Source organism: Gobio gobio (assembly GCF_949357685.1).
Source record: "Gobio gobio genome assembly, chromosome: 1".
Lineage (NCBI taxonomy): Eukaryota > Metazoa > Chordata > Actinopteri > Cypriniformes > Gobionidae > Gobio > Gobio gobio.
In genome coordinates, this window is record NC_137097.1 from 63,341,134 (window position 1) to 63,357,507 (window position 16,374).

Genomic DNA, 16,374 nt, shown 5'->3' on the forward strand with positions numbered 1-16,374 from the left:
TAGTGTAGATAGCATTTGTTCTTAATTGAACAAAATATAATATGACCTCATATGGACAAAACATGTCTGTTCATATTGTTAAAGCAAACATAGGTAATCCTTCACAAAATTGATCTCATTTTGTTGTTGTTCTGTTATGTCCTTTAAGTTGCTTTGGTACAAAATATCTAAATTCAACCAGTAACCATGTCTGACAAAAATATGATGAACTAAAAATGCCTTCATCTCTAAATCTGCACTGAAAATACATTCATTTCAACATTACTAGCAACTAAAGTGCTTTTTCCCTGCTGAACTGAGATAAATAATAACAATCAATAAACGCATTCACATGTATAGCCTTAACTAAATGTGTATAATATAACACTGCTCTCTTCTGTGCTTCAAATTGCACTGGTAAAATATCATTAGCAATATCATTCAGAAACACAAACAGGCAAAGATAAAGTGCCACCAGTGTTGGAAAAATTAAAAAGTGCAAGAAGCATTTTATTTAAAGGTCCCGTTTTTCGTGTTTTTTTGAAGCTTTGATTGTGTTTACAGTGTGCAATATAACATGTGTTCATGTTTCGCGTGTAAAAAAACACAGTATTTTTCACACAATTTACTTATCTGTATACCGCTGTTTTCACTGTCCTCAAAACGGCTTGAAAGATTTCCCTGTTCTATGAAGTCCCTCCTTCAGAAACACGTAACGAGTTCTGATTGTGCCAGCGGTTCCCGTGTTGTGATTCGACAGCAGCTTAGCGCACGCAGAGCGCACGTTACCGGAAAGGTCACGCCTCTCACCATAACGGGGATGCATGCGCTCAATGATCTCTAAGTACAGCGTCCCTGGGAAAGCCAAACAAAGGTGACTTGACTCCGGGATGAAAATAACAGCGTCTCGACGACATGGCAACAAACAAACTATACGAACGCAACCGGACGCAACACTTCCTATTCTCCACGCGGGAGCAACAAGACCACGCCCCCTTTTTTGCGTACTCTTGTGGGCGGAGGTTAGTCAACAAACTGCTCTACTGACGTAATTAAAGCAGGATGTACCAGGATGTAGTCCAAACCGGCCGTTCGCTGTAGGCTTTGAAAGGGAACTTCTGTTAAATAAAATATCTCGCTTGGCATTGAACTTTGAGCTTTATAATTTTACAGTCTTATAACAGTGGTCTATAACTGTCTAATTTGCTGGGTTATGATCAAAGCTTTATGTGGTTCATCTTTGGACGCAACACACTCGCACTCATCACATCAAGAGAGTAAGATTTGATTACAATCAGAGTTCATCAGAGTTCGCCATAATTTTGCTTTTGGTGAACTGACGTCACTGCGGTTGCATAAACTGCTTAGACTAGTCTTAGAAGTTAGTCAATTAATTTTTTTCTTCAAAGATTGTTTACATTTTATACATTTTCATTAAAAGGTAGATTAAAAGAATGATTATCCCTTGGTTAACTGCTATGGTCAGACAAATTCTTAAAGGAACACTCCACTTTTTTTGAAAATAGGCTCATGTTCAACTCCCCCTAGAGTTAAACAGATGAGTTTTACTATTTTTGAATCCATTCAGCCGATCTCCGGGTCTGGCGGTAGCACTTTTAGCATAGCTTAGCATAGATCATTGAATCTGATTAGCTGTTAGCATCTCGCTCAAAAAATGACCAAAGAGTTTTGATATTTTTCCTATTTAAAACTTGACTCTTCTGTAGTTACATTGTGTACGAAGACCGACGGAAAATGAAAAGTTGCGATTTTCTAGACTGATATGGCTAGGAACTATACTCTCACTCCTGCGTAATAATCAAGATACTTTGTGTCGTACTATCGGTGCAGCGCCTGAAAATAGTCCCCTGCACGCTCTCTATATAGGCAGGTTGTCACGTTGGTTATGTTGACGGAAGTTATCCTATTTTCAGGTGCTGTGTCATATCATTGCGCTGCTGCACCCATGGTATGGCAGCAAAGTTCCTTGATTATTACACAAGAATGAGAGTATAGTTCCTAGACTCAACATCTATGCTAAGCTATGCTAAAAGTGCTACCGCCAGACCCAGAGATCGGCTAAATGGATTCGATAAAGGTAAAACTCAACTGTTTAACTCTAGGGGAGCTGGAAAATGAGCCTATTTTCAAAAAAGGTGGAGTGTTCCTTTAAGGCACAGTCTTAACATAGTGGCTATGTTTATGCAGAAAAACTGGCAATGACTAACTTTTAAAACTAGTCTAAGCAGTTTATGCAACCGGTCACTGACCTTACCGATGCAGATTACTACATCTATAGTCGAAGTCCTTCTTACAAGAGTGTTAGCTGATACAGCAGCAAAAGGAGGGGTTAATGCTTTTGAAATTAATGTTCAACAAGAGCATTAATGAGGTCAGACACTGACATTGGGTGACGCAGTCTGCCTGGGCTTTGTGCAGGCTAGTCAAGTTCCTCCATGCCAGACTTCATAAAACTATATTTTTATATGGGCCTTGCTTTGGGAAGAGGGTCTGTACAGAAATTACTGTAATAGCTTAACCCATTAACTATAAAGGGGTGTCCACATGCTTCTTGCCTCATATTTGAGTTATTTGAATTACACCCATCAGTTAAGTGTGTGACTCCTGCTTCGAACAAATTGTTGAGCTCTCTTTGATATTTTTTTGTCATTTTGATTTCAGCAATTTAATCGCTATAGACTTCCTCCTTTTTATTCTCTTATCCATCTGGTTTGAAAAAAAAATGATTATTCATTCTTATGAGTAAAATTATCCATTATTTATGAGGCATTTGATCTCTCCATATGAAGCTCTTGAAATATTCATGCTTGGAATTTTTTTTTTTTTTTTTGAAGACATCACTCAGACAATTCTTTATGTCCTCCTGTCAGGAAACAACATCCCCACTGTTCACAAACAAAGTTCTCACAGTGAGTGTTAAATGCATGCGACAATGCTGTTGTGATGTGATGCTGATGGCTGTGTCTTATGTCCTGTGCAGATGAGACATACCAGCAACTGGCCCGGGAGACTCTGGAAGAACTTGACTGGTGTTTGGACCAGCTGGAGACCATTCAAACCCACCGCTCTGTTAGCGAGATGGCCTCCAACAAGGTGTTTCTTTAATCGCTTACTGTTGCTGTCTAGTTTGGTTACTGTAGGACTTTCATCCTACCTTCTCAAAGAACAATTTTGTCTACATACAGTCTACCACAAGTGTGTGGCCTATACTCCATTAATGGTTTATAATTTCCACCCTGTACATTTTACGAAACATGTAACATGACGAATTCGATTTCTTCAGAAGAGGTTTCATCCGCCGTTCTGTGGATTATCACACATGAAGGATCTTGAGCAGATATGGAGAGGATGTTCCTTTCTTTAATGTATTTTTGATTATCATCCGTAAACACGGATGCAAATAGCTTTTGTGTGCAACTCTGCCAGCCTTGTCACACACGCTGCTCTGGTTTGAGAAGTGTAGGAGAGATGGGGAGAGAGAGGGAGAAAAAAGAGGGTTTGTGGATGGGGAGGACATGAAGGAGGGAGGGGGGGGGCTGCAGTTTGGTCCTGATGCCAGTGTTTCTGCTGTAACCTTCGTTGCTATCGAGCTGCAGCAAGGTCTACCCTGCCAGTTTATCCATTGGCTCTTCGCTGTGGCCATGAGGCATGTGATTTAGATGCTGGCCAATGAAAAATCGGTTGCTCTCTTCCATACCTTGTCTATTTAAAGAGACAGTACCATGCAGACTTTGGATGTGCAGTGTTTGTATGGTTGTTTACCATATTACTGCTGTTTCATGTGTTTTGCTGTATAGCTGATAAGACAGACATCAGTATGAGAAGTAAGCAGTGTGTGTGTGTATATTACAACACGTGTGACTTGATCTCTTGGGTGATTGAGGGAAAGCTGAAGTAGAATCATTCATGCAGAGATAAGCAAAAAACAGTAAAGCCTTGATTCTTTCCCTTCTTCTTTGTCTGACTATTAAATACATCTCTCTCTCTCTCACACATACACACACACACACACACACACACACACGTACGGACGTTTCTCCATTTATCTACTCTCTTACATGCTGTCTGCCGCACATGCGCTCTTAGGGTGCGTATACACGCGCACACACACCCAAGCACGCGCCTCCTGCCACAGCGGCTGATTAGCTTGCGAGATCTGTCTACAGCATCCAGGGAAACAGAGCGAGAGGCAGAGCATCGGCTGAGCTGCATCGCCGAGTCTGACACCGCGTGTGGATTAAACAGTGGGGCTGCTGAAGAGAGCTGCTTTGCGCTGACAGGACTGGTATTGTGCTTCATGGACTGTGTGCTCTGAACACAACTCGCTGGGAACGCTGGGCCCGGGTCCTGGAGCTCTGCGGTGGGGGAGGGGCGTCAACGCAGGGAGAGAGAGAAAGGATGTTTTTCCAGACCACCGCTCTTTTGTAGTTTGGCTTTTGACTAAAGGCCCCATCTTTTTTGTGTCTCTGTCTCTGCTTGTTTCCGTTGTCCTCTCTGTCTCCTCTTAACCGCTTTTTCTGTCACCTGTGTGTTGTTGTTTTCCTTCCTCGTCCTGTCATCCCTCAGTCAGTCTCCGTTAGCCTTTTTGCTCATCTCCATCTTTCTCCTTTCCTCCTATAACTCCTCTGTTCTCCTTCCCTCCGCATCCTCTCTGTGTCCTTCAGACCGTTCTGTCTCTTTCACTCTCCATCTTTGTCCGTTCTACCCCTCGTCACTTTCTCCCCCTCCTGTTGGATCGGGGTCAGCTCTACTCAGCTGCTGGGATGAGATGTAGTTCCTTTGGCCTGTGGATTTGGGCGGCTCCTGGCGGGCCGTTCACAGGGGACACTCGCCTGCAGATCACCGTGGAGCCCACTCTGTGGTTTTCAGGAGGGCCTGGTTCTCACACTGCTTACTGCATGTAGAGAGACAGCCTTAGCGAGCGCTTGCCGCTGGACTTTTACCCCCCTTGCTCCCCGCCACTTGGGGGCAGTCGTCATTCTGGAGCACCCTGGCCGGCTAGGCTGCGGCCTTTCTGCCCACACCCTGACCACGCCCACATGCCGCTGGGGCACCCGCCGCGCTTCGGCCCCCGTGCACTTCCGCGCCTCTTGCTTCTGCCAACGGTCCACGCCGTCCGTCACCCTCAGCATGGGCGTGGTGGAGGCCATTGACCCGCTGCCCTCTTCCTGCCCCTCACCTGTGCCCGGAGGCTACCGGCTGGCCCACTCCTCCAGCTACAGCCCCCTGCAGGGGAGAAGAGGGTCAGAGCTGGAGCTGGAGGCAGCTGCAGATGGGGTGCTGGATGGGGGTGGCCAGGCCGCCGAGCGTAGGACCCCCTTCATGGATCTGTTCTGTGATACCTGCTCCAAACCCTGGCTGATTGGCTGGTGGGACCAGGTAGGGCCAGCATGGATAAAAAAGGTTGCTAAATGTGTGTACGCAAACTTGATCAGGTCCTAAAAAGGAGGAAGGGTGTTTGCTCAGCAGGATGATAACAGAAGTGTGGAGGGAAAGAAAAGTTGCTTAGGTGATTGAACTGTAATGCTTCTGGAACTGAAAACATGTGATAAGACCAATGTTTGCTGTATGCTGGTGCATCCGAAATTGTTCCAGTCTCCATACCTCAAGTGTGATTTTAACTTAGGCACTTTTTCAGTGACACTTTGAGAGCAGGGGAGAAAATGGCTGCCGCCGTAGCACTTGGCTTATGTTGTTTCAGTGCCTAGAGATGGACAGAACCTGTACGGTGGGCTTGTGTCTCAGGACACCTCAACCACACTCTTCCCACCTCCTCTACCCTTCCCTCTATTGCTCTATCTCTGGTCTGGGAACAGGCTTCATTTGCTCAATATTTGGTAGAGTAGGACCAGATCTTTTCTGCATAGTTCTTTTATCCAAGACTTGTTTACTGTTGAGATTTGATGCGAATAAGATTTGATGTTGAAATATGGCAGAGTCAGTGTTTGTGTCCCAATGTTTTTAATTCTATCCAGCAACAGCACACCTTAAAGGGATAGTTCATCGAAAAATTTTAATTCTGTCATTAATTCCTCAACCCGTAAGACCTTCATCTTCAGAACACAAATGAAGATATTTTTGCTCTCTGACCCCTCCATAGACAGCTTTTTAATTAACACTTTCAAGGTCCAGAAGGGCATTAAAAACACTGTTAAAATAGCCCATGTGACTCCAGTGGTTCAACCTTAAATTTATGAAGCGATGAGAACACTTTTTGTGCGCAAACACAAACAAAAATAACGACTTTATCCAACAATTTCGTTCTAGCCCGTGCCAGTCTCCTATGCACTGTATTTACAAAAAACTGCTTAGGAGACTGGCACAGGCCAGAAAGAAATTGTTGAATAAAGTCATTATTTTTGTTTGTTTTTGCGCACAAAAAGTGTTCTCGTCGCTTAACTAAATTAAGGTTAAACCACTGGAGTCACATGGACTATTTTAACAGTTTTTTCCCTTCCTTTCTGGACCTTGAAAGTGTTCATTAAATAGCTGTCTATGGAGGTATCAGATTTCATTAAATATCTTCATTTGTGTTCCGAAGATTAACAAAGGTCCGATGGTTTTGGAACGACATGAGGGTGAGGAATTAATGACAGAATAAAAAATTTTGGGTGAACTAACCCTGTAAGTCTATTACAGGAAAAATTTAAGCTTTGATTTTTTCCGTATAGAATTAAAAAAGTGACTCTGTGCCACATTTTAACATGGGTAGGGATGCTCTCTGTAGTTTCAGGGAACGGTTTTATATATTTTTTATTTTTAATGGTTGAATGAAAGATGTTTTATCTATGTTGCTTAATGGACCTGTAGATATTATCTCATTTAAATGCAGAAACACAGCATTTAGGATTAGCATAATACAAGATCTACCACACAGTATTCTTTATTATTATTTTCTAATTACTATTTTAAAATGGTTATATATATATATATATATATATATATATATATATATATATATATATATATATATATATATATATATATATATATATATATATATATATATATATATATATATATATATATATATATATATATATATATATATATATATATTCTTATACAATTCTTATATATAATTCATATATATATATAAATTGGTACAACTATAATACAACCACAATACATTTACCTTTAAAGATTTAAATAATATGTTGTTGCCACGTTTTTGTGCTCACCCTTTCATCAAACTCAACCATGAAGCTCAGTCTTAATTAATAATAAAGGCAACAGATAGTATCAGACTCCCCTAGTAACACACATTTGTATTAATTTGGTCTGATTTCCTTTCCAGATGATCTGGTATCATCATGTTCCTCCAGAGAATGCATGCATGCTAAAAACAGTTGGCACTCTGTGAATGTCTTAATGTTTTAATAATGACTCAGCACAGTACAAACAGGTCCTTGGTACAGTATGTAATTGCACAGGGAAGAGAATTTTGTAAATTATGCTTTATATAAACTCTGTATGGGATAGACATTGTGTATCGATCCCTGAGAGAAAAATCAGGAAGATTCGGTTTTACAGTGAGGGAGCTTACAGCTGTGAAAGGAAAATGACTTGGACTCAATTAAAAATTGCTCTTGAAGGGTCATGAAACCCCCCCTGTTTTAGCCTGGTCATTCACACCTCAGAGTAGAGGGAAGAGGGAAGACAACAACCAATAAAACACAGACCTGCAACACTCACTATACAGACACGTGAATATTAAAATCTGACCACAAAAAAAGAGTTGAAACACAAAAGAGTTGAAGGCACCTTGATGCATTTTAAAAATATATAACCCTATTACGACAACAAACTCCCAAGAACGAGGGAGAAATGCAGAAGAATGATTAAAAGGTCTAATGATATTTTCATTACATTCACAAGCACTACAGTCGCTGAACAAACGACACACGTCAATTTAACACAGAAAGAATAAAGGCATAGTTACCTTTTTGTCAATTTTTCTTTGAGTTTTCAGTCTACATCATTGTATTCTGTGTATCAGAATAATCCACCGTGTCATGATCATCGCGTTCATGATCAGACGTGTGGCTATATCAGTGCAGGGCCGTAACCACCATAGACATTGAGGGGGACAAGTCCCCCCCAATAATTAGAAATGGCCAAATTGTCCCCCCCAATATTTGAAATTCTTGCAGTGCTCTGCTGCACTTCATAATGCAGCGCTCTGTATGTTGTTGTTAGGATGACAAAAAGGTTTAAGTTACACTGAGATGGCCAATCAAATCAAAGTAGGCGGGGTTTATGTTTCCTTTTGGCTCTTCACACACAGACAAGCGCGTCAATCTATCGCTTAATGCTGTTTGCGGAGAGTGACTCTATTCTCTCCGATGAAATCACAAAACAAAATGCACACAAACATGTCCCTGCTCTTAATATACAATCATTGATGAACATCTTTGATTTTAATGAAGAAGAAGAAAAAACTATATGAGAACGGATTAGAACTCGAAACCTTTGACACGGTTTACAAAAAATCTACCACCAGACCAGTAGGGAATTCGAACATAACCAGCAGATCTATGTATTTTTTCACTAATACAAAGAATCTCAGGACTAATGATATATTTGACGCAAATTAATGCAAATATTGTTTGCAAATAGTCCCAAAAGGATTTTTTCCCAACTAGAATTAGACCTAGAATTTTATTCACTGTTCTGTTTCTTTATGCTCTATAAAAATAAAAATTGCCCCCCCCCCCCCCAATGTTCAAGACATGGTTACGGCCTTGTATCAGTGTTCGGACCCACTTTATATTAGGTGGCCTTAACTACTATGTACTAACATTTTAATTAATCAATTGATACAATGCCCTTATTGTGTACATACATGTTTTTACATTGTACTTACATTTTAAAAAATACCTGCATGTAATTGCATCTGTAATTCATTTCTGTAGTTACATTTGTAATTACACTGTTGACACTTCCCTTACACCAAACCCTACCCTTAAACTTACCCATCCCACCACATCTGTCCCTAACCCTACCCTTATCCCACCTCAATATCAGCAAAAGTGTTTTGCAATACAATTTGAACACAGGAAGTACATTGTACTTATTTTTTTATGTAAGTACATAGTACTTAAAGGCCACCTAATATAAAGTGGGGCCCAGTGTTCTTATTTGCACATATATTTAATTTGAAGAAGACATGATGAAATATGTGCACATACACGGTGCCGTTTCATGTTTAGAACACTAGAGTATATGACATATATCCATAAGAATTTGAAACACGTCTATGATCCACGTTACGAGTGTTTTTTAACTCCTTGCGGCGCATTAGAAACCGTTCTAATGCGCGCTCTGCATGTTGTTACGTAGGCTACTAAATATTGTTGCAGTCATATTTTCCATGTGTTGGTAGTCTGCTCTGACAGCATTTTGGGGAAAATGAAACAACACTGGTAACATTTACAATAAGGTTGAATTAGTTAACATTAGTTAATGCATTAGTTAACATAAACTAACCATGAACAACACCCCTGTTCAGCATTAGTTAATCTTTGTTAAAGTTAGTTAAAGGGTTAGTTCACCCAAAAATGAAAATTCTGTCATTAATTACTTACCCTCATGTCGTTCGACACCCGTAAGACCTCCGTTCATCTTCAGAACACAAATGAAGATATTTTAGTTGAAATCTGATGGCTCTGAAAGGCCTCCATTGACACAATGGCACGGTTTACTCTCAAGACCCTTAAAAGGTACTAAAGACGTCGTTACAAAGTCCATCTCACTACAGTGGTTCTACAATAACTTTATGAATCGGCGAGAATAGTTTTTGTGCGCAAAAAAAACCCTAAATAACGACTTACATAGTGCTGACGATTTCAAAACAAGGAATCATGAAGCTTCGAAGCGTTATGAATCAGTGAGTCGATTCAGCAGTTTGGAACGCCAAATTTCAGCAGTTTGGCGGTTTGACACACGATCCGAATCATGATTTGACTCACTGATTCATAACGCTTCGAAGCTTCATGATGCCGTGTTTTGAAATCGTCATCACTATATAAGTCGTTATTTAGGGTTTTTTTGCGCACAAAAACTATTCTCGCCGATTCATAAAGTTATTGTAGAACCACTGTAGTGAGATGGACTTTGTAACGACGTCTTTAGTACCTTTTAAGGGTCTTGAGAGTGAACCGTGCCATTGTGCCAATGGAGGCCTTTCAAAGCCATCAGATTTCAACTAAAATATCTTAATTTGTGTTCCGAAGATGAACGGAGGTCTTACGGGTGTCGAACGACATGAGGATAAGTAATTAATGACATAATTTGCATTTTTGGGTGAACTAACCCTTTAATAAAGATACAGCTGTTCATGTTAGTTCACAGTGCATTAACTAATGTTAACAAGATCTTAATAATGCATTAGTAAATGTTGAAATTAACATTAACAAAGATAAATAAATGTTTTACAAGTGCAGTTCATGTTAACTTAAACTTTATTGTAAAGTGTTACCACAACACTTTTGTGCTACTGTGCTGAGGACACTTCCGGCACATGTGTCCGAACGCTGCGCTGAACAGGCAGAGGTGAAGGAACACCGCTGAAATGGTGGAGCAACTATGCTCGAACCAGAGTTGTTTGGACCAATTAAATTGTCAGGGCGGGTTTTATATGATGATGGACAGATGCTCAACAGTAACGTAATCATCCACATCACCAAAGAATGCTTGGGTTGAATTAGTTTACTAAACAGGGAACTTGTTCGTATATGCATTCACCTTTTACTATTTCTCTCAAAAATGATGATCATGTTGGTAATTACTCCATGTATCCTTAAATTCTTTACAACAACTTCTACTTCTTCCAGCGCGCCTGCAGTTGAGTTATGTTGACAACTATGCGTCGCTCAACATACGTCACTAGCCGCGTTTCCATTACAGATTTGCGCAAAACTTTTGCAATATTTTCTAAAAATGACAGCGTTTCCATTAACTGATGTTATGCGACTAAAACATTTTTTTCCCTCTCGTGATAAATCATTCCAAAAATCATGCTACGTATGTTGTTAGGTTTATGTATATCTCAGCCACCGCACGCCATTATTTTTAATGGAAAGAGACGTGCGTGTTATCCAAGCATTGATGGCAGGGAAGGCACCTTATACTTGAGCGGCACATATGAGGTGTTATGATAAATTGTGGCATTTTATATTCTATTGTTTTTTTATGAGTTTAATAAAGAACTCATCCTCTGTCCAAACATACCATCATCTGTAAAGAATGATCGACTTTTACATACGCAGGTTATTGTGACGCATTGCTAGAGACGAGCGAAAAGTTTGAATTTGCATGGTGGTAACTCAACGTTTTTTTTACCACTTCGTTATTTTGGCTTGGAATTTCGTTTTTTGTAAATATAAACTGAATTTAGAAATGCTTTTGAAATGAAAAACTTTGCGTTTAGTAAACAAAATATATTTTTGAAATGAAGACAGCGTTTGGAGTGGAGTGCAAAATAATCTTTTCCCTGAGTCCACGGCCTTTGCTGTTATCGTGAGTGTACACAAATAAAAGTAGACAGTTTATAGTTTATAATTATGTCTTGCACTTATCTGTATGGCTAAAAATGACGGAGAATTTTAAGTTTCCGCTGGAATAAGGAAAAAATTCATCAAAAGGCGACAACGACTTCGTCGGAAAGAGGGTTAAAGAAAGGTTAAAAAAAAACGTAGCCTATTTAGTTTCATATAGTTAGGCTATGTCTAAATATTATAATCTTTTAATTTCATATGTTGATTATGAAAAGTGAGCAGCATGAGTAAGGCTACATAATCAGATGCGCATATGTCTGGAGACATGGATTTTGAGCACAATTGAATTGTGTTTTCTAGAAAGTCTTTCTTTAAAATTAATTTCGTTTTGTATAAATTGTATTTTAATTTTGATCAATGTTTAATCAACTATTTGGCTGTAGGCTATATTTAATAAATAAGAAGCAAACCAAGATCGTCGGGAATGGATTGACCTAGTCTTTGAGCAAGGCTGAAACTATAGCGTCTTTCTGTTTTAATACATTTCTTGAATATATGTCATAATTACAGTAGGCCTATAGATAGTTATGATATTTGTGGTTGCACCGGGGTCCGTCATTATAAAGTTACGCCACTTTCCTTATTAGGAGAAAAGATATGTCGTTTTAACGACATAAGATCTAGTACATACTTGAGTGGAAAAAAATGATGTAGGCCCTTTGTGAGAGCAATGCGTGACCGTACCAGATGACCTGTAAATGCGAAAAAACTGTTTCCATTGCAGTTTTGCGAAAATTTCCTTTTTCGAATTGCCTGAAAAACCACCTCATGCGAGCGTAAAAACTTTTTTGCGATATATGGGAGTTTTTGCGGAATTGATGCGTTTCCACATTTCAATTCGCAATTTCAATTTGCGCAATTTGAAGGGTAATGGAAACGCGGCTAATTACTCCGTTGCTCTGATTGGTTGTGGTCTTTCCTGGTTCGGTTGAAACACGCCCCATAATCACACCCCAACGGAGCAGTATCAGACTCATATTCTGACTAGAATCTGAGTATGACGACGTCAGGCTAGTGCGGTGATTGTATTGAAAGAGATCATTCTCATGAATAAATGCAGAGAAGTGCTCAGAACCGGATGACGTAGAATCGTGCTCTCCAGTCCCGGCAGCCAATCACACACTCCGGATGCATGCTTCTACCTCAGATTCCGGGACTTCGCTTCGACTTTGTTTTTCAACTCAAAAGAACAAAATTGCTCTGAGAAAAATGCAAAAATAACCAATTTCCACTTATTGATAAAATGTATGAGTTTTCAGTGATGTGCAGCCTGGATATATCTCTTCACGTCTAAAAAAAAAAAGGGTTTTGGGGTTTCATGACCCTTTAACATTGATTTTTATTGCTTTAAAAAAAAACTGATTTAAGAAGAAATTGCACTTTGCATTGATAGTCATTTCCCCTATTGTGTTAGATATTGTGCATTATTATTTTATGGCATTCTCACATGCCAGATTGCGACACTGTCATCAAAACTATTATATTTTGCACGCTATAGAAGATTTAACAACAACTATAATGATGCATGAAATAGAAATGATACATTTGCATATGTCTAATACACACACGTCCATGTAATCTAGGAGGTGAATTACATGCACATCATGAAAGAGAATGAATGGAAACACAATCAATGGAGAAATATGACTGCAGAGGGTGATTGCATTAGAAAAAAGGATAGAATGTGGAGGACAGAGATGAAGAGACAGGAAACGAAAAGGAGGGCTTAAAGAGAGAGATAAAGACAGAATGGAGGAGAACAGAATAGATAGAGAGTGATACAGAGAGTGTTGACCTTGGAGGAGGTCAGAGACAGACACCTGCCTACTCTCTCAGATTGTCACCCAACCCATCGCCTCACTCCCATCATGCTGCAGGAGGGACCGTGAGGAGGCAGTTGCTAAGGAAACCTGCTGGTTTCCATGGAGATTGTAATGTGTGAAGGACCAGTCGGTGGGACAGACCAGGGGTCTTATCGGAGTCGTGCTGTGACTGTGTAGTTGTCTTGCGTTATCTGCTGAAGTTGCACAATTTCAGTCATTTGAGGCACATGCGTATTTGGTTGGTTCTTATAAACAAATCATTTCTTTTTTTCTTTTTTCGTTCAGCAATGGTTTGTAGAGATGTGAGATCATTCCACAATGTTCTCCCCCCGATGGCCATTACTTAATTAGATTTTAATTAAAGACAGGCCCTTCCTCTAACCACACAATGCTACAGCTACAGCATTAGAAATGCCTTGGGTTTATTTGCATGTAAATATCTGCACGCTTTATAAGCACAAGCTCTATATAACCTTGCAGAACCACATACTTGTGTGGGTAACATAATTCAGATATATTCTCAACATATGTCTCTTGTGTCTATAGGCTTTGAGTTTTGCAGTAAGGACACATGAAAACATAATCTTCATCTGAATTAAGAATATTAGCCTTAAAGGAACACTCCACTTTTTTTGGAAAATAGGCTCATTTTTCAACTCCCCTAGAGTTAAACAGTTGAGTTTTACCGTTTTTGAATGCATTCAGCCGATCTCCGTGTCTGGCGGTAGCACTTTTAGCATAGCTTAGCATACATCATTGAATCTGATTAGACCGTTAGCATCTTGCTCCAAAATTTCCAGCATCCGTTTTTATTTCCATTTTGCCTAGCGTCATGTTCGTCAGCGGCCATTCTTAAAGGAACAGGAGCACTGATGATGCCTGTCATTAATGTTCATCAAAGAACAACGGGAACAGAGATCTTTAATGATGATTAATCTGTATTTAATTTATTATTTATGCAGTTAAGAAAGGTGTTTGATAACTATTACATTTCTGTATATGTCTAACAGGGAAGGCCACAGGTAAAAATAACATTTATTATAATGGGGTTATGTAAAGATTGTTTTAAGTTCACTTAAATTAAAAGATGTTTTTTTTAAAGCCTAATAAATGTTGAAATTGGTAGCTTTCAGTTATACTGTAATGTAACGTCATTAAGGTTTCATAGAGACATTAGTGATACTGGCCTTCATTCATAAAAACATGACAATACAACACACATTTAAAATATGCTGTCAATAAATTGTTTCTACATTAATTTGGAGAGTAACTGAAATTATTACAATATCAAAACATTAAAAACGAATTAATCATGATTAATTACAGAAAAAAATGTGTTATTAATTAGTTTTAGTTTTTTTTTTATCAATTCCCAGAACTACCTAAAACACAATCATCCGTTGAAGTTTTCCCAGATATTTATTCAAGTGAATTTTTGGTTAACAAACTGAGAGTCCAATGATTTTTTTTTTTTTGGTTGTTTTGTTCATTTATTGTGGATATTTAAAATGCTTTCCGTTTTCAGTGTTAAATAGTCTTTAGAAATAAAAGTTTATTGATCTTTGAAAAGGTGTACCTGCATTATTATGCCATTATCATTATTTTAGATGAAAATGGTCTCAGAACGACAATATTATCGTTTATCGCAATAATTTCTTGGCCAATTTATCGTCCTGCAAAATTTGTTATCGTGACAGGCCTAGTTGTCACGTTGGTTATGTTGACGGAAATTAGCCAATTTTCAGGCATTGTGTAACAGGGCCGTGCACAGGGGGGTGGCCCGGTGGCTAGAGCCACTGCCCCTCCGCCCTCATCAGCTGAGCTGCCCCTCTCGCAGTCTATTGTCACTACCCGTGTTTTGTTTTCCCTCCGCTAAAGATCCACCGATTCCGCAAAACCGCTCCCGTGTTTTCCCGCTCGCTCCCCAGCGTCACTCAGAGTCTGTGCGCGGAAAACTGGAAAGCGGAGACAACAGTTCCAGAATGTCGTCGTATTAACAGTATGCGTTACAATCCGCGGAATTAGTAATTTGGTAGTTTGTTTTTGTATTTCTGTCTGTATTATTTTGCTCCTGATCATCTAATAGTGTTAACAACTTGTATAAAATACACGTTCTTGGAAGAGAATTATAATTCTTGTCTAATCAAATTTTTCTACCCGATCTAATATAAATAACACCAACTTTGCTGTTGATGGCACACTTTGTAGAATATATATAGGCCTAATTTCATATAATAGCCCATAAACTGTTCGAGAAATTTATCTAATTCTTATTACTATTTATTTATATTTTAAAGTGTCATCAATGTAAAATACTAAAAATATTCTAATTCTAATTTTATTTTGACAATTTAGTAGAATAATTGATTAACTGATAACAGAAAAATCTGAATCCCATTAAAAGATAATCATCTGAAAGGTAATTTTTTAATGACTTATGTACAAGCATATCAATATTTACTTATTTAATTGCCCACACTGTAAAAAATGATTGTGATTTTAACGGTAAAATACTGTAAAAATGCTACGGTTAACTGGTTAACAGAAAGTTTCCGTACTATATACGGTGAATGACTGTAATAGATCTAACCTTACATTTAATGTCATTTTACAATACAATACCGTTAAATTGACAGTTTTTGGAAGTGAAAAATTAATTGTGGAAAACGTAAATTGACATTCCCAGAATTCCCTGCGTGACACTTCACATTTGATGTATTTTCGTTGAAATAACCGTTTCTTCTTAGTTTTTTTCTAATCAGACACATTACATTAGTACATTAGGGTTTTATGTTACATCTAATGTTGTTAAATTAATGTTTATTGCATTTTTTAAATGTCATGTATGTTACCATGATGGTGTTTAGTGTTTGTGTGAATGGCACTGTGCACCTTCTACATATGAGTATTGTCCTCCTATAAGCTTTAATTGATCATGTGACGCTCATCTCAAATGCGATTGGTGGTTGTAAGTATGTATCAAAAGTACAAAA

The 16,374-nt window shown here is 38.8% G+C and overlaps 1 protein-coding gene across 1 annotated transcript in view; it reads left to right on the forward strand.

Moving 5' to 3' along the window:
* The window catches only part of pde4a (phosphodiesterase 4A, cAMP-specific), a 34,230-nt gene that overhangs the window by 6,026 nt on the left and 11,830 nt on the right, over positions 1-16,374 (forward strand). Inside the window, 1 exon segment of the mRNA XM_079834538.1 lies at positions 2,981-3,093. Within this exon segment, the coding sequence (XP_079690664.1) occupies positions 2,981-3,093 (113 nt within the window).